We start from the raw sequence: 19,026 nt of genomic DNA on the forward strand, positions 1-19,026 counted from the left end.
CGTTATGTTACTATGTTACTATATGCTTATGTAATTTATGTAATTATCTGTAATACTTCTCATATTGATGGATTTATGTTTCAAGGTCATGATTGTCCTATGTTCTAAATCAAAAGAAAGGGGGAGATGTTAGGATTACTAAGTGAGAACTGAGGTTGTCTGGATAGTTACAAGGTGAGAACTCAGGTTGACTTGATAGAGGGGGCAAGCTCATTGGCTGGGGTGGTTCTTCCCAGAAGCCCTTGCATTATCCCACGCCCATTCTCTGGGAGGATAAAAAGAGACAGCAATGGGCGCAGAGGGCAGATCGGCCTGGAGAAGGATAAGAGCTGGAGGAGATTCAGAGCCAGGATTCAAGAAGAAGACTCTCTGCATTACATCAGGCCTGACGGGGCTCTCTGCAGGAAGGGAAGTCACTTCTTTGGACAAGAGTTAACAGCAACTGCCTGGAGACAACGGTTCACTACAGGAAGAAGAATCTGTCGGAGAGATTTGAGTAGAAGACACAGCAGATCTCTTCCCAGAGAGCGATCTGGCAGCTTCTGGAGACGACAGCTCGCTACACAAATCATTGAAATTTCTCTCTGCCTCAGTTCCCTCAAGTGTAAAATGAGTAAAAACTACTCCAAGTGTTCTTCTGAGGGTGAAATGAGAAAGTATTTGTAAAGTGCTTAGCACAGTGCCAGACACATAGTAGGTATAGTAAATGGTATAATAAATACTTGTTTCCCCCTTCTCTCTAAGGGAATGAATGCCTTGTAGACAGTAAATCCAACCAATTCTGGATCCTAACAGACTTAGATCCAAATTATGATTTCTTTAAAAAGCTTTTTATAAAACTATATAATCTGTCTTACCTCGCTCAGTTAGAAAAGACAACTTCTAAAGTTGTTTTAAGAATTTGTTTACCATGCTAACAGATTCAGGAAAAGAAGAGTACTATTTTAAATTATTACATTTAATCAGAACAGAAACAAATAATAAAACAAGAGAAAATGAACTTGTTCGCTCTCTGTTAAGGGTAATAGTTTTATTCCCTTTTGTCTTCAGAGTGTTTTGGAATTTAAGCTCTGCTAAAACTCATGGCTCTCCTAAAGAAGGCAGAAGCAAAGTTTTAGTCTGATTATTCTCCTATATTTCAGGACTGAAAATTAAGTATTCAATGATGGATCAAGTCTGAATTGAATTGAAATGATAACCTGCTTCTCCAGTGTCACTCTTTCCACTGGAACCTCCACCTTGGCTTTCCTGAGACATTACTTGCTGCTCCTGTTCATGGTCAGTTTGCCAAGTTTACCTCAACCCCATCTTTTCTTTTTGTGGGACCTTGGAGATACTCCAGGGCTAATTCCTACATGTTCTCACTGCCTCACGTGGTCAGGAACCTTGAAGAGGCCACCATTACTCCTTCATCTCATCACTTTCTTCTGTCAATTCCACTGATACAAATCAATCTGTCTTATGGGCCAAATGGCCTCACAGGAAGTCCAGTCTAACAGGAACAAAGTCCTTCTCCAAAGAGTGTTCTTACTCTTAGTCCAGTATTGTGGGACTCTTTTGTTGTTGTTAAGTCATTTCCATTTTTCTGACTCTTTGTGACTCCATTTGGGATTTTTTTTTTTTTTGGCAAAGAGACTGGAGTTGCTTTCCATTTCCTTCTCCAGCTCATTTTATAGATGAGGGAATTGAGGCAAACAGGGAGAAATGACTTGCCCAGGGTCACACAGCTAATAAATGTCTGAGGCCAGATTTGAATTCAGGAAGACAAGTCTTCCTGACCCCAGGTCTGGCACTACAGCCACTGCACCACCTGGCTGTCCTTTTCTTCTCTTAGCCATGTCTGTTCTATCCTTGCTTCCGTAAAAACAAAAAAATTTCATTTCCTGAAAATTATATTGTGTACACATGATCAAGACAACATACACTATGAAGTTACATGTTGTACAGTTACAGGTAAAAAATTCTAAATAAAAAAGCTATGTACAAATACATGAAAACCTATCTATCCATCTTCAACAAATATCAAACTGTTCTCATCACCTTATCTTGACTATATCTATCACTTTAAGAATGTCAGATCATTTGTAATATAATCTTCAAATTTCTTTAGCCACCAGCTTTCATGTCTCACTCTCTATGGGTGGATCAGTAGCTTTAGCCCATCTTGGGATCGTAGATGATTCAGGATGAATAGTGATGTCTCCAGACTCCAATAAATCAGATGATAGATAGTCTCTCTTCTCTTGGGGTCTCTATTCATGGAGCATTGGGCAGAAAAGGAAATGGTTTCTGCATTTGTCCTCCTTGCTTCTGCCTGGAAGCCATTTCAGGTCTTGATGAATTTCTATAACCACAAGAGTTCCTTTTTCATCCAAAACCTATAACTTACCTCAATAGAGCATCCTCTAATACTAATTGTTGATCTGAAACCATTTAACTTTTTTTTGGAACCTGCATCCTTGATTATTATTTCTCTTAATCAGCTCAAAGCTCCCCATATAAGTATTAGATGGTTAAAATATACCATCTTTTCAGTAACCCAAGTTTCCTATCTTGGTGTCATTTTCAACACCTCACCTTTCATCATACTTGAACTATTGTAATAACCTAATTTATTCTCCTTGCACTTAATTCTATCCTTCTCTCTAATTCATCCCCCACACAACTGTCAAAGTAATTTTCTTAAACCATTCTATCCCTTACTCAAAAACTCCTGTGGCTCCCTATCAACAAGGATTAAGTATTTATTTCATCTTTATCTCATCCTTTTAAAATTTCTATTTTTGTATAAATTTTAGTACAGTAATGCATAAATATCAGTAGGAAACTGGCAAGTATACATAATTGGAGGGGTGGGTCTAATTTTTTTTCAAAATGATGGGGATATGCATTCAAAAATTGGAGACTTCTGCTTTATACCACTTCTGCTTCTTTTCCACAACAGCTGGAACAACACTGGCAAATCATTCGCTAAAATCTTGTTTAAATGACATCTATAACATTTCCCAGTCTGCCAATCTAGTAACTCTGGCATAAAAGGAAATAAGCTTAGTTTGGATTCCTGCAGTGCTAGTACAGGTAACTTTAAATCACCAAGCATTTATTAAATGACTATGATGTGCCACGCACTGTGCTTGGTGATGAGGATACAAAGATAAAAAGAAAACAGCCATATTCTCAAGGAGTTTACATGCTAGAGGGGGAGTTAATATAAACATCAAAACCTTGACATAAAACATCAGTCCTAACAGGTGGATTACAAAAATAACAAGCTATGGATATCTTGTATACTTCAGGTCACACCATGTGGATTTTTAATTTTTTAAAAAATTGTTATCTTAGGTTTTTATAATCACTTTTGTTTCTGAATTATGTTCCTCCTTTCTTATAGGAAGGATAGAGAAACCATCCCTAGTAGCAAAGATTTTAAAATGAATAAAGAAATTAGCTAATCAAAATTGTCCACTAGATCCAAATGCCCCTAATCCCCCATCTCTGCAAAGAAAGAAGTTACATTTTCTCAGCTCTCTCTAAGACCAAGCTTCTTGGTTATTATAATCATATAACATTCAGTTTCATTCTTTTATTTTTTCATTAGCTACAGCCATTTTGTATATTGTTTTCTTGATTCTGCGTACTTTTCTGTTAGGATTCTTGCAGATGTTATGGGCCAGAACTTGAGACAAGGTAATGTGCTTAGGTCACACCTTTAAAAGGAGTTCACACCTTTAAAGGAGTTTGGTCATTGGTTCTTTAAGGAGTTCCCACAAGTCCATGGAGTACCCACAAGCCCATTCTCTGGGAGGATATAAGGAACCAACACTGAGTGGGGAAGTCAGTCTGGATTGGGTCAAGGAGAAGACTTTCCAGGAGAACTTCAGAGAAGCTTGAGGAGATTCAGAGGGAGGATTCAGTGGATTCGCAAGTCCAGAAGATTCACAAGTCTAAAGGAAAAGCCTGTTCATGGACTTCTGGAAGATTCACAATTAGAATTGACTTCTGGAAAACCCACAATCATACACTCTTGGAGGCAGAGTCTGATTCCCACACTCTAGGAGATTCAGAGTCTGATTCATTCCCACATCTACCTTCGTGCTGGCTGGAGGCTTTGGATTCAGAAGGAGCTAGAGAGACTGAAGCTGGCTGGAGACATTCTGACAGGGAAAGATTCAAGACTTTGAAGGACACAATATGGAATCTGGACTTTAACTCCTATCTGCATTTTGGTGATTATTGAAACTGAACTGAAAGGCTGCCTCCAGAATCTCCCCAAGAAGCTTGCCCCCAAGAGAACGATCACCATTTAGAGACAACAGAACATCACCATTTTCCAAGCTTCTCTGAATTCTTCATATTTGTTGTTAGTGTGGTCATTCATATTCAATTATATTCACATATATGTATATATTTATATCTATATCTATATATATGTGTGTGTCTATATATCCACAATTTGTTTAGTGAGAGGACAATCAATGAGTATGTTTCCAATTCTTTGCTACTACAAAAGATGTGGTAGTGAATATTTTGGTATTTATGGGCCCTTCTTTTTATCTGGGACGTCCTTGGGTTATATGCCAACAGTGGGAATTCTGAGTCAAAAGGATTGACATTTTGGTCACTTCTTTTAGAATAATTCCAAACTGTTTTTCCAGTAAAATTAGATCAATTCACTGTTTCACCAATGACATTGTCTTTCTCTAGTTCCTCCACATTGACTATTTACATCTTTTGTAACTTTTGTCAATTTTCTAGATTTGAGGAAAAACTTAAGAGCTGTTTTGATTGATATTTCTCTAATTGCTAGTGACTTAATGCAATCTTCCATATGATTCTAAATAATGTGCAATTTTTCTTTTGAGAAATTTGTTCCCTGGTGATTTAAGGCAAATTTGCTTATCTAGCTTGCTTTTCCCCTATTCAAAAAAAACTAAGAACTTAGGTCTGGGTTTTCAGTTACTTGCTCTGTTAAAAGATCCAGGGAAAGAACAGCACTGAAATAGTAAAATATTTAATGTGTACAGAAATCATTAAGCAAAACGAAACAATCTCCTTTATACTCTGAGTAGAATTTCAGTACCCCTTTCCTTCAGACTAATTAGTAACTTAAATGCTGCCAAAATGGATGTCTCTGTTAGAGATCTTTGTACATTAGGATGTGTCTCATGGCTGAAGATGAAGATTTCATTGACGTGCCAAATCAGTACGTGGTTGCTTGTCTGCTTCTTGGTCTATATCTGCAATGTAGTTCCTGACTCTGCTTAACCTAGATGCTGCTTGCTGCTCATGGTCTTATCTGTAATATTTTTGACAGCCGGGATATCTCATTGTGCTTTCATTTCATGAACTGACAGAGCACCATTATGTGTCCACGAAACCGCTTCTTCTGTGGCTACACATGACCTCATGGAAAAGGAAACCTTTGTTCTCCCAATGAATGTTTTCACGCTGAGTCTAGTATTTTGGGAAATGTATTCTTTTCTGCATTCCTGCCTGCCTTGAATGCTCTAACTCATGTGAAAACTTCAGGCAGAGCAAAACAGGATCTAGAGCAATATGAGACCTCAGAGCACAAAGCTCTCATTTGACAGATGAGGAAATTGAAAAGAAATTAAGTGACTTCTTCAAGTAACAGAGGATGTTACACAAGTAGTAAGTCGTATTGGGAAATGAATCAATTTCTCGACTCTGTAAATGTCACCATAACACAGCTGTATGATGGCTGCTGGTAAGAAAGAGAGACATTTAGTAGGGCAAGGAAGGACCATCAAATCACATCTATAAGAGTCTGCAGATTTGTCTACAGATTGGCCTCAGACATCATCGGTAACACACACACATTTATTTATGGAATTCATTCTTTGTCTGCTGTTTAGTAATTACATTATATGGAATATTCCTCTCTGCATCCATCTGAATGGATAAGGCATTAGACATTTTTTCTTTCTTCCTTCATTTAGTGGCCATTGGACCATGTGTATTTCTGGAAAGCTACCTCCATCTCTTAAACAACTCTAACAGTCCAGTTATACATCTTTCTGGGTGATTGAAAGAGGTTCTCTTCATGATTAGATTATTATAGTTTGCTTTGATTTTTGTGATTTTGCTTTTTCTTCAGCCTCAAGCTTGTACTGATATAGCTGAGTTGGAACAGCTAAAAAGCTGGTCAGTGCTGGTGGCTGAGTAAGGAGGGGTTTTCTAGGCATCAGAAGAGGGCCAGGGATGAAGAGTACAGATAGTAGAGGTTATTATGGTTTTTAAAAATGTATACATACAGCCATATCTACACTCACCTATACACAACCACTCTAACTCTACCACAGATTGACTTCACTTTTTTTTCACCTGTAATTTGTAGATAGTAACATTTACATCCATGTTTTTGTGGCTCTTGTTCACTATCAGCTTTACTGTTAACTTACATTGAAATATCATTGTGAAGTTTGCAAAGTGTTTTATATACATATTGTCATTTGATTCTCACAAAAAAAAATCCCTGTTGGGGGTTAGGTAGTGATACTAAAAGAAAGGCTTAATCACTTGGACAAGAAAATATAGCTAATGCTTAACATGATAGGGGTCTGGCCAAATCCTTATTTATTATTATTTTGTTTTATTATTATTATTATACTATTTTATTACTATCCAATGGGAGGGCCGGACTATAGTAAAAAGTAAAGCTCACACTGTCTCCGCCCCTCAGCCCATTTGTCATAAATCGGCAGGCCGTATAAACGTCCTCAGCAGGCTGCATTTGGCCTGCAGGCCATAGTTTGAAAACCCTGCTATAGTACTATATAATACTATATTATTATTTTGTTTCTTCTCTCTAACAGTTTTTTTTCCCTTCCACTCCATTTTTCCTTTATCCCTACTTTCCTCAGGGAACCCATTTCTACCATGCCTACCTTAGGGAGAAGTACATTGTTAGGTAGTTAAAATTTACCTTTGTACTCCCTCCACTTCCCTTACTGCACCTTCTTCTTGCTTTCAATCTCTAGGTACTACCTCTGCATTTTCTCCTCTTTTTTCCTTCAAAATATAACTTCAGGAAAATATCTGAATTCATATCATCTTAAGTGCATGATATATACATGACTGATGAGACCTAAGTGTGCAAATTTTCTCAAGGCATCTGATTTTAACAGAGGCCAGACCTTTTAAACCAAAGGAATAAAGGTGGAATTATGGGTTTTCAATAATTGGTAAATAATTAGGAAAGTGCTTTTTGGGGGATATGGCAAGAAAACTTCATAGTGTCCCTCAAATTACATCTTCCCTGCTTTGAGGCTGATTAAAAAAACAGAGATAAGTTTAGGTACCTTCTGGGCATAAGGAAAAGTGTTTCTGTTTAATCATTGAGGGAATAAAACTTCAATTCCAAAGGGCTGTGTGCTGCAGCTGGAACAATTAATCCCAACTGCAGCAGTCTGGGTTGATTCATTCTTTCTGTATTCACTCAATTATATTGAAACATTTGGTTTACTGAGGTACATGGATGTCATTAGATATACATGCAAATAGCAATAAGAAAATTTAACTACAACCTTGCTGGTTGTGCAAGCTTGGACCCTAAAAAAGGGGGACTGTGGTGTGAAGGGGAAATACTTCTGAAAATCAATAAAGGACCAGTGGAGCTATTTTCCCCAAGATGATAAAACTGACTTAAGCAGGTGACTTTTCCCACCCCATGTGGTGCTGATTCACCTTCACTAGTCATACCTCCACATCGTATCCTATGCCGTGGGCCTTACACATCCGAAGGAAAACACTGTGGAAGATGAGGGACAGGTTGGTGTGAAACAGGTTGTTGGTCGTCAGTGCATAGCGAATGGATTTATCAATCTGGAAAAGATCATGTAATTAGGTGCGAGAATCTAAGCTAAAACATTACTATTATATATTACTTCAGGGAGAGTTGAGGACATTTCTTTTGCTGTCATCCTTTGGGCATCTCCTGCTGGTGCTAGAGAGAATCCTGTCAAAGAGTTCAGTTATTATAAGGTCTGAATGGTCTTTAATATTTTCTGAAGTTATCTAAAACATAACCATTAAAGGATCAGTATTAGAATCTGGCAGCCTGGCAACCTCTTTCAATGTGCCTCCAACAGACATGATTTATTTTCTTCTGGAAATCAAATGTGATCTCTTGGAATTTGTGTTGTGGTAGGAAGAACAATGAATTTAGAGTCAGAAGACTTAGATGTGTGGCCTTTAATCTCATTGGGTCTCTTTTTTTATCATTTATAGAATTGGGATAATAATAGTTATTACTTGCCTCACTAAATTATCCTGAAATAGGAATGGGAGCTGGGTCTGTGATTACCTTGGGAACTTCCAACTGAAGAAAATACTGCTATCAGTTTAGATTGCCAAATCTACAGTGGTAGGGGGTTGCCTTGAGCTTGAGAGGTTAAGTGGTTGCTCGAGGCTACAGAGCCAGTATGGGACTTGGCTCTAAGTCTTTATGGCTTCATTCACTAGGCCTGACTGTCTTTATCATAAATTGTAAAGTGACTAGTTAAATGTAAAAGTGTCAAGATGCCGAAGTTTGAGACAATTGTAAATCCGGAGGCCAGTCTGTGAGGCCACAGTCATTATCCTTCTTCTAGTAGAGAACATTTGGGTCATAGCCCCAGGCAGGGGCTGGGCTGGAGGAGGCTCGGAGGGGCGGTAAGGGATGGGCACCTGGTAGCCAAGGGTGGAAGCGAAGGAGGGTGGGTACTCCAGCAGGTACTAAAAAGATCTGAGGTTTATTTTCAACCATTATGTTAAACACCCCCAACTAGAACTAGAAGAATCAAAGAGCAGCTGATGATGAGGATGGAGGAGGAACCTAAAGCACAGGGAAGAGTCTATGAATTCCTCAAAATCACACATTTTTAAGAGACAGAGCCAAGATGAAGCCAAGGTTTCTGACTCACAGTCCAACACTCCAGCTTTTTTTCATGGGCAATATTTCATTATTTTCACTTCTTATTGGTGTTTCTGATTTTTGATTTTTTAAAAGTTCTTTGATAAAAGTTAATTCTCTGTGTGCTTTAACCAGCCTAGCTATCACCAACAGGGTACGTTCTGTTCTAAGCTTCTTAAATGTCTAGATTTGTCTCTATGTACTGTAGTCAATGTGATTCAATTTCAAGCAGAAATCAGTCCTGTTACTGTTAAATTCCTATGGCGATGTTTCATAATGGAGTTGACCCTAACTTCTCAAAAGCTGTGTCAGCAGAGTGCATTTCTGCTGCTTCCATTAGGATATTAAGGTTAAGTAGCCAATGGATTTTTTTTTTTTAACTGTAAGACTAAATCTTTGGGATTTATACCATGAAATAATAGTGTGACTTTCTAAATTGGACACCCTTTCCCTTTCTCTCTGTTCAGATAAAATCATTTAGGGACTTCCAATCGGTATGAATTTTCTGTAATAGAATTCCAAGGATACACAGGATACCAACCTCTTGTAAAGGGATAGACTGGCTCTTCAGCCCCCACCCCGGGCCATTGAAGGGGCAGAAAGGCGAACCTAGGGTCAGTGTGGAATAAAGTAAGACCAGCTCTGCCTCTCTGCCAATGCAAAGCACAGTGGCCACCAGGCCTCTGCATTCGGCTGTGCTGTCCCATAACACTCACTTTAAAAATGAAGACGCGGAAGGCAGAGCTATCTGTAGATATAAGTGAACTGTAAATACTCTAGAATTCCATTGTGATTACTGAGCATGTAATTGCATAGTAATTACCATGAATTCACAAGATAATTCCAAGGTTATTTTTGTCTTCTAAACTTCTCTTATGCATCATCGTATAAAAACTAACAAAGCTGAGACTCGGCCAAAGGAAACAAGGAGGCGGGCACTGGGACAGCACACGAGTCGGCGAGCCCTCGGTGCCCTGCTGCCTTGTCTGTGCTGTGGAACCAAGAAGCATGGCCTCCAAGGCCCACTTGTAAAATGAAAGGCTGAATCAGACGGCCTCCAAGGTAATTTCCAGATCCAAGTCCTATGGTCATATGGATGCAATTCTTTGTGCAGTGAACAAAGGGAGATGGTACCTTGGGTGTCTTCCTAGTAGAAGCCTCTAAAAATAAGTAATAATGATGTTTTAGAAGGAAAACAATCTGAAATGAAACCCAAAATATCCCCATTTCCTTTGATCTGGATGATCTGTCTTCTGTTTGTCTAATTCTTATTCATCTTGCAAGAACTAGCTCAAATCCTTCTTCCTCCACAAATCCCGGCCATTCCAGCCTTCAGGTGCCGGGCCTCCTCTGAGAGCCGTATGGTCTGCACCATACATTTGATCATACACCTGGTTTCTTTCTTGCTATCTTATTAGTTATACCTATGTTTTCTCTCCCCAACTAGATGAAAAGTTTCTTGAGGGTAAGACTATGGCACACAGAAAGGCAATGTAGTATAAGGGAAAGAACATTGGACTTGATTAAGGAGAAACATGTAAAGGTTATTACATTTTGGCTCCCATATTTATTGACAGTATATGGTCATGGGCAGGTTCCCCCAATTTTTCTGAACTGCACTTTGCCCCTGTGTGAAATAGGGTATCATTATACTTGCTTGGCCTACCTCCCAGATTTGTGGTGAGGAGAAAATCTTGGAAACTTTATATAAACATGATAAAGCATGTTAGTATGTAAAACAACAAGACACACTGTGGTGAAAAGACTATGAATGCTGTCAGGGAACACTGTGCAAGGAGCAGGCAGGAGGTGTTCATGGTGATGATGCATCCTGTGGCCATGCATCTAGGAAGAGAAGGACCTTCAAAAGCATCAAATTCAAAGAAATAACAAAAAATACCCAAAACACCAACCACATTTTTAACCCTAGCCCACTTGTCTGTAGGTGAGCCATGGCCTTTCCCTAAGTCTTAGTTTCCTCAGCTATAAACAGGGAATTAAGTTTGATGGTCACCAGCATCCCTTCCCCTCTAAGATTCTCTATTCTAAAATCATGATACAGTGGAGAGAACATCCACATTGGAGTTTGAGGGCCTGAGTGCAAATCCTACCTCTGAGGATTTGTACCTCAGAGACCTTGGGCAAGACATTTCATGTCTTTGGGCCTCAGTCCTTTTCTGTAAAATTACAAGGCCTGGAATGTCAGAAGCAAAGAGGAAAACTAAAGTCTAGCTCATATCAAATCTGACAGCAAAAATGACAGAGACAATTGTACCATCTCAAGTCAATGATTTCACAGCTATACACCATCCTTTTTTGGAAAGAAAACAAAAATACAGTCAAACTCTTTTTGGCCAGAAAGAGAATTAGTTGTTTGGTTCACTTTCCATCAACAATAGGCAGTAGACAATATTAGTTTGTTAAGGATGAATAAAATCAAACCTGATTTTTAAGACTGAGATGAGAATTCATATTAACATTATATATCATAGCTAATTTTCCCTCTAGGTGACAAGGCCTGTTCTGCGTTCTGCAGGACCTCTCTTGCATACGGCCCCAGAAGTATTTGTGAGCCAGTGGCCTCCATACCACTGTTAACATTGATGGTTTTTCTTAGGCAGGTATGGAAGAATCGTGTGGCAGAGAATCTTTGACCACAACTCTGCTCTAGTAGAGCTCTCAGGGCTTTCTGTAATGCATAAAAGGTAAAATGCTTATGGAAAGAACTGTTCCTTTTCCACTTTGGGGAAAATAATTCTCCTGCCCCAAGAAAATCTACTAATTTTTCAAGAAACAGATATAATAGCACATGTTTCACATTTCAGAGTATGATTTCATACTACAGATAACTTCCCATTCTTGATAGTAGCTACATTTAGATTTACTATTTTTTATGATTAGTATTTTAAAACACATAGTAAAATATAAGATGCTCTGGGATTTTAATCCTGTTTGCTACTAATTTGTCTAATTACCTTTTTCTGCTTTAGCTTCTGTACTTGTAAAATGGCATGTTGAATTGATTTCCAATGTCCTATCTAGCTCTAAAATTCTATGAGTTTAAGATTGTAGATGAGCTTTAACTTGACTAAAACATCAGAACTTTGTCTCCATATTATAACTCCCACAAGGGAGGTGGTTTCTATGAAAAGGGTTCTTAAGCTTTTTGATACGTCTATAATGGGCCTTTTCCGCAGTTTGTTAAGCCTGGGATCACTGCCTCAGGAAAATGTTTTTAAATGCAAAAAAATAATATATACAGAATTTCAAGGAAACAAAAGGCTAATGAAAATAAAGATTTAACTTTTTTTCTCATCTAAATTCAAGGACTTTGTAATCTATCCATGGGTTCTTTGGGAATCTAGGAATCCTAAATTAAGAACCCTTATCATAAAGGTCTGAAATCAATTGCCCAAGACATTCTGGTGAATTACTTACTACTTTCCTGGAATATTTTTAGCCCAATGTGCCTGGTCACATCTATGATTTCCTCTAATTTTTCCTAAAGGGCTGATTTTCATCTTGGGTGTAATTCTCTAGGTGTTTAATGTCCTTTTTGTGATGAGGACACCTTTAGTCTATGAAGATAACTTTGAGAGTGCACGCCTAAAGAACTAGTCTGATTTCTAGTAGGCATTTCTGTGATTTCCTTCATCAAAAACATTTATGCTGAAGTGTATTCATTAAGTCTTCATGATTTCTTTGGGATGTGCTGTGGGTATTTGGTGGCTGAAGGACTCATCTAAGGTCACATTCAAACATTGCCTTTGTGTAGTCTGGGCTAGAAGGCCCTCTCTAAAGTGATGGAGTTCATAAAATTTCCTTTGTCACTTTTCACTTCCCCACCCTCTGTCTCCACTGTGGTATCTTTTCCCTTCTTGAAATACCTAAATCTTTACCTCAAATCTCTTTTCTCTTTCCCACACGTGTTTCCTAAGAGGTTAGTTGGTAACTGAGCTGTGAATGGTTTAAGATATGATTCTTCCTGAAGGTATTTACATTTTAATAACAGAATTGAAGTCCAAAACATCGAATCTAAATAATAAAATCTCACATTTCTACATACTGTGGCATTTACATAGGGCTTTCTTCACAACACCCCAGTGAGATAGATAGAACAATTATTAATAACCCTATTTTACAAATTAGGAAATTGAGACTAGCATAAGATAAGTATTATGCTCATTGTCACCTGGGGAACAAGTGCCACATTTGGGATTTGAATCCTGATCTTTTCTGATTACAGTTCTAAGGTTACTTTCTTACTATAACACACTGCTAAAAGGAAAGAAACAAAAGTGGAATATTTGAGCATGAGGATCTTGCTGGAGACCTCTCAAATCATAGCAACTAGGCATTCACCAAACTTGTCCACATAAGTCTGTGTCAATCTGGACTTTTTGGTAGGATCTTGATCTGCTGTTGCTGAACAGTCTAAATTTCACAGAACCCAGTTAGACATGACTTGAAAATGCAGAGATTGACTTTCAATGGAATAAGAGTAAAAATAAAAAAAAGTACAAAAAAGTTCTTGGTTAAAGACTAGTCTTCTTTCTAAATTAAAATCTAACCAGAATTCTTACGCTAAATAAAAAGAAACTTTAAAACTTTCTTTTTCATTGGAGAATATAATTTTGTTCTAGCCACAATTTAAATCGATTTCCTTCTGAGCTTGAGAATGGGAAGTGCAGAGTGCATTTCATTTTCTCCATGATACTTGTTTTGACAGTGATGTATTTAAGTTGACATAGTTGAAATCCTTGTGTAATAAATCTCTGCCTGAGAATTAATCATGTTTATAATATTCTGAGAATTAATAACACCCATTGCTCAAATCATTAACTGAAAAAAGGAGCTTCCAAAATCTGTTCTCTGCAGTAAGGGACCACAAATAAATGAATGTTTGATAAAATAATCCAAGTAGCAGTTTAACAAGCGTAAACTTGAATGGGGCTGCAATAACACAGAACTATTGTTTAAGGGTTGGCATGAGGCTGATGAGGTGCTTATTTTGGTTACAAAGCATGCATCCACATGCATAATGAACTGCACTCTGAATTATTAATGTGTTGCTTATTTAGCCTAATCTGTCTAGAAGATAATGTATCCTAACTATAATGAGTGATTGGTTTTGTACATAATTACAGTAGCAGCAGTATCTAGGAAATTTGTTCTTTCAAAGAAGGATTTCTAAAAATAAAGTCATCACATAAACTCCGTTGTTGTTCCATTTTATCAAAATCAAACCCGGAGCATTTGAGAATTCATAATAAATTAAAAGAGACAGAATCATTATTAACATCATAATTTAACACAAAAGGTTTTACTTAATCATTCATTACAGATCATATGCTGTTAAAATGTTTATGAATGTCTTGGGTTATTTTAAGATATTTTCCAAAACAGTTCTTGTTACCACTCCTTGAAAACCCAGGAAGGAAAAGTCAGAAGAACGGCTAGATAAAAACCAATAGGAAAAAGATGACAATTTATGTTAATTCTGACAGAATTTTAATTAAAAAAAAGTTGCTACTTGATTACTTTTCATTTTTAAAACGTGTACTTCTGGGACTAATCACAACTAATTTCTCTTTGTTCTCAAAGTGGTTGCTTGACAAGAACATTAGATCAGGAGCTCATTAACCTTTAAATTACAATTTCTTGACATCTTTTTTTAGGGTAGGAATGGGACAATATCACTTCTGTGGGTATGAAAAGAAAAAAGTTTGAGTTTTTGTTTTGTTCAATTTTTGCCCTGACTCTCCTTATGCAAAATGCCTTTCAAGTCACAAGTACTTTGTGGTTTCTGAAATCTTCTGTACTTTCATAAGCACTTTGTTTTTGCTCTTCTTTTCCTTGTATTCTTCAAAGAAGCATTGCCAAGTTGGAGAAGATGACCGCTTCCTTTTCCTAAAAATGGAATCATAATCTGCACAGTTTTCAAGTAAAATTTCTGTTTGGTTTTAAATGCAGGCGAGTACACATCTATCCATACTTGTATGTATCTGTGTGTACCTGGGCATATCTGTGTGTACTTCTGAACACAAACACACTTATAAGTACACACTTCCACTCACACCAAACCTGAGGCTTTTATCTTCCTAAAAATCAAAAAAGCACACTCTGGTCCATACTTGATTATAGTAACAAGCAGCATATTTTCCTTCTGGAATTATAGGACTTTCAAACCATTCAGCACCATAGTGCTTTCCTTTCCCATGTTCACATTATTGCAAGACTCTCTTTCTCTGAAGAAGTCCACTATACTGTCTGCATTTAGGAAGGAAGCCAGCAGGCACAATGGGGGAAACCATTGAGCGTGTCTCTCATCCAAAATACAACATATGCTTTTGGCTAGCCATCTCTGAAGCAACATATTTAAAGCCATAAATTGTCATTCAATGCGGACTACTGACTGAATACCACCACCATCTGCAGCATTCTTTTAGAAATAGCATGGATTTGGAATGGCCCATCCTGAAACTCATGGCCAGGAGGACAAGAGGTGGGGTTCTGCATTTCTCTTTAGTACTGAAAGCCCAACAGAGAGATGAACATCTTTGGAGATTGGGATTTAGAATTCCTTTTGGTAGGCAGTTAGGACTGACTCATCATGGGGCCATCTTTTTTTGTCACCTTTCCCTTTGAATCAAATTTTGCTCTTTACAATCGTATTCCCTATTATGTTTTCAGTCTTATTAGACCTTCCACCCCTTTATGAAATCTATGGTCTGGCCAGACTGGTCTCCTTGCTATTCTTCACACTAGACACACCATTTCATGTGTCTGTGCTCTTTGAACTAGCTGTTCCTCATGCATAAAACAGACACCATACTCACCCCTGCCTCTTGAAATCTCTTGTTTACTTCAAGACAACTGAGCTAAGGCTCTGTTTTCTGCTCTGTCTATCCTGGACTCCTGATCCCTGCCAGCTAAAGTTCCCTGCCTCCCCCAAGTTTACATTCTCTCTATTTTGTATGTTTTCTTATGTGTTTGTGTGTTGTGTGTTCATGTTATCTCCTCTGTTAAAATGTAAAATCCTTGGGGTCATGAATCTTTACTTTTGCCTAGTACATAGTAGGTGCTTAATAAATGCTTGATGATTAAGTTTCTGTATCCAAGTTAAGCATATGAGGTTAGCACAAAGAGTGATAACCATATAAGGAAGTGTTCCTTCACAGTGCATCTTTCCAGCTAAGTGGCACAATGGCTGTGTCAGGGAAATTTGAGTTCAAATACTGCCTCAGGTATTTACTAGTGATATGATCCTGAACAAGTCATTTATTCTATTTTAGCCTCAATTTCCTTATCTGTAAAATGGAAATAATATTAGGATTTATATAACAGAATTATTGTGAGGGTCAAAATAGATAAAATATAGAAATTTTGTAAATGCTAAAATACTATAAAATGCTAATTATATATTTATTATTATTCAATCTCCTACCTAGATATATAGGTAATATTAACAATGAGTACTTTATGATTTGTCTTCTGCCACATGTCTAGGATTTGTTAAAAAAAAAAGAGAATTTTAAAGTTGGAAGAAGTCAGTTGAACTACTCTGAGACATCTCATTAAAATGCTTAAAACTTGGATTCCCAAGATAGGGATTGCTCAGCCTAGGAGTTATGGAAAGAGTATAAGTTTGGACTTAAAGCTATAAATCCCACCTCTGTCACTTGCTAGCTTCGGGAACTTGGATAATGACTTAGATTAGGCATTTTCCTTCCTGAGGCCTTATGATTTTATCTATTATAAATGGGAGGCTGCTAAGCTGAGCATACTTGTTCTGGTGATGGGGTAGCTTTTAGGGCAGAAGTGCCTTGTATAAGTAGATGCTCAATAATGTTATTTGATAATGACATTGACTTATACCTATTTTTCCCTATTTGAAATGCTTCCCAATTCTTGTCTCTACCTATTCCTGTCCTTCAAGGCTCAACCCATGTCTCACCTCTTCCATGAAAACTTCTGGATGAATCCACCTCACAGGGGACTCTTCCCATGCAGAGCTCCAATGATATTTGGCATCTTTGCCACTCCTTCAACACTGACCACATATTGCCTTATATGTTTAAGCAACTTTTCATATAGCTATTAATAGCAAGTATTTCTTCCTTTAAGAATTACTATTCATATTCTTTGACTGTTTCTCAAAGGGGAACCAATTGGGAATAGCTCTTTTTCTTATAAATTTGAATAATTTCCTTATAGATCTCGGAAACTAGAACCTTATCAGAGAAATGTATTGCCAAGATTTTTTTCTCCCCTCAGTAACCCTTTACCATTTAATTTAATTTTAATTGATTGGTTAGTCAGCTTTTCTTGTGTCTATTTTATCTCCTGAAAAGGACAGCCAACCCAGAAGGCAGGGATTAAGTCTTTTTCATTTTTGCATAACCCCATTCCCTTCCATCTGTAGCACAGAGTAGGGCACAGTCAATAGGTATTCAGGACATGTTAGTTGTTTGATTAATACTTACTGGTTCCATCTGGCTGGGGGAAGTTTCAAGTTTCTTTACAGAGGGTGTCACTTCTAAGAAACTAGACCTGAAATCCATATTTCCTCTGGTCACATACAAGACGAGCTGTGTCAAGGAAAGCTGGTCACTATAAAAAAGTTCAAGGTCTGTTGCCCATATCTAATCAAAACAGGAAAAAAAAAAGAAAAAATGAGACCAATAAAAAAAAGGGAGAATGTGATGGAGCAGATACCTTTTGTTTCCATTTCTACGTCATTCAATTGAGTAATGAAGCTGCCATAAATTCCTAACCAGAACAGTCAAGCTGATTACTGCATTTACAGGAGTGCAAATAACTTAGCAGAGAAAACCAACCCAATTTTCCTATTACCTTATTTGAGGAGAGTTTACTAAATTCAGGAAGGCTGAGGTAGTCTGATTTTTCTGCTCATGGCTGAACATTTCTAAAGTGGGTAAAGCAGAGAAATTTCTCAATTCCATTGAGAAAATTGAGTAAAAATAAAGTTTAGAGAATTGGTTGGGGTGGGAGTTGTAGGGCAGTGAAATGGAAAGGAGGAAGGGCCTGATGCAAAGAATGAACTGCTGTGACAAAGGCCTCACCCCCCGCTGGAGAAAAGAGCAGAACTGAACCTCCTGTCCTTCTGGTCATGGTGTGGCTGGCTATTGGAAAAGAAAATGGCCATACGCTCCAAGAATTTCAATATGCCACAGAATGAAAGCACAAGACTCTATGAGTCAGGAGGAGTAGTGCCTAATTATTTCGTATCAGCATTGCTATTAATGAGTCTAGCCAGGTCTCTCTACTGCACTGTGCCTCCACTTCCTCGTCTGTCAAAGGGAGTGATATCTCTGCTACTTGCTCCAACGGCTTTTCAAGAGATTGAAATGAAAGCACTTTGCCTCAGTTTCCTGATCTACATAGTGAATTGGAAAAGGAAATGGAGAACCACTTCAGCGTCTTTGCCAAGAAAGAAATCCCCCAAGAGGTCACGAAGAGTCAGACATGACTAAAAATGACTGAATAACAACAGAATGAAGAAGTTGGTCTCAATAACCTTTAAAGTCCTTTCTAGTTTTAAATCTACATTGTGATGCTATGCCATTCCTTTATTTCCCTCTAAGAACACTGTCTCTGAGGTCAGAGGACAGGGGTTCAAATCCCACCTTTGATACTTACCTTCGGACCTCTTAGACATCATTTACAACATGAGGGGATTGAACTTGACGGTCTCCACACTCTTTTTTAGTTCTACATCTATGATTCTGTGATCTCATAAACTATTGCTGTTAATATTGCTGGGTGGTTTCAGTTAGGGCGCTTACTGATGAGAGAGAGGCATTTGGATTCTGTGCTGAGACTCAGTAGCTCCCGGATGAGGCTGGGAAGACCAGTTCTTGTTGCTCAGTTAGACTACTTTGTATAACTCCACCTTGACTAAGTCATCACCCCATGACGTCATTGGTTCTCTGAAAATGAAGCACCATCACCCCACTAACAGTAGCACTGACGTCCTTGGCCCTTTGAGCAAACTCTACCTACCAAGGACTGTCTTTTGGTTGAAACAAAAAGCAGGAAGCACTAGAAGATGGTCAAAAGCTTGTTCACGGGACTTAGCGGTTCAGACT

General features: G+C 37.9%; 1 protein-coding gene across 4 annotated transcripts in view; it reads right to left on the minus strand.

Moving 5' to 3' along the window:
* The window catches only part of IQCH (IQ motif containing H), a 296,963-nt gene that overhangs the window by 14,077 nt on the left and 263,860 nt on the right, over positions 1 to 19,026 (minus strand). For all 4 annotated transcript variants that reach the window (XM_074294733.1, XM_074294734.1, XM_074294735.1 and 1 more), the window contains 2 exons: positions 17,401 to 17,559; positions 7,723 to 7,845 (listed from right to left, as the gene is read on the minus strand). In XM_074294733.1, coding sequence (XP_074150834.1) covers positions 7,723 to 7,845; positions 17,401 to 17,559 — 282 coding nt within the window. The remainder of the gene's footprint in view (positions 1 to 7,722; positions 7,846 to 17,400; positions 17,560 to 19,026) is intronic.

This window comes from Sminthopsis crassicaudata, chromosome 2 (genome assembly GCF_048593235.1).
Source record: "Sminthopsis crassicaudata isolate SCR6 chromosome 2, ASM4859323v1, whole genome shotgun sequence".
NCBI lineage: Eukaryota > Metazoa > Chordata > Mammalia > Dasyuromorphia > Dasyuridae > Sminthopsis > Sminthopsis crassicaudata.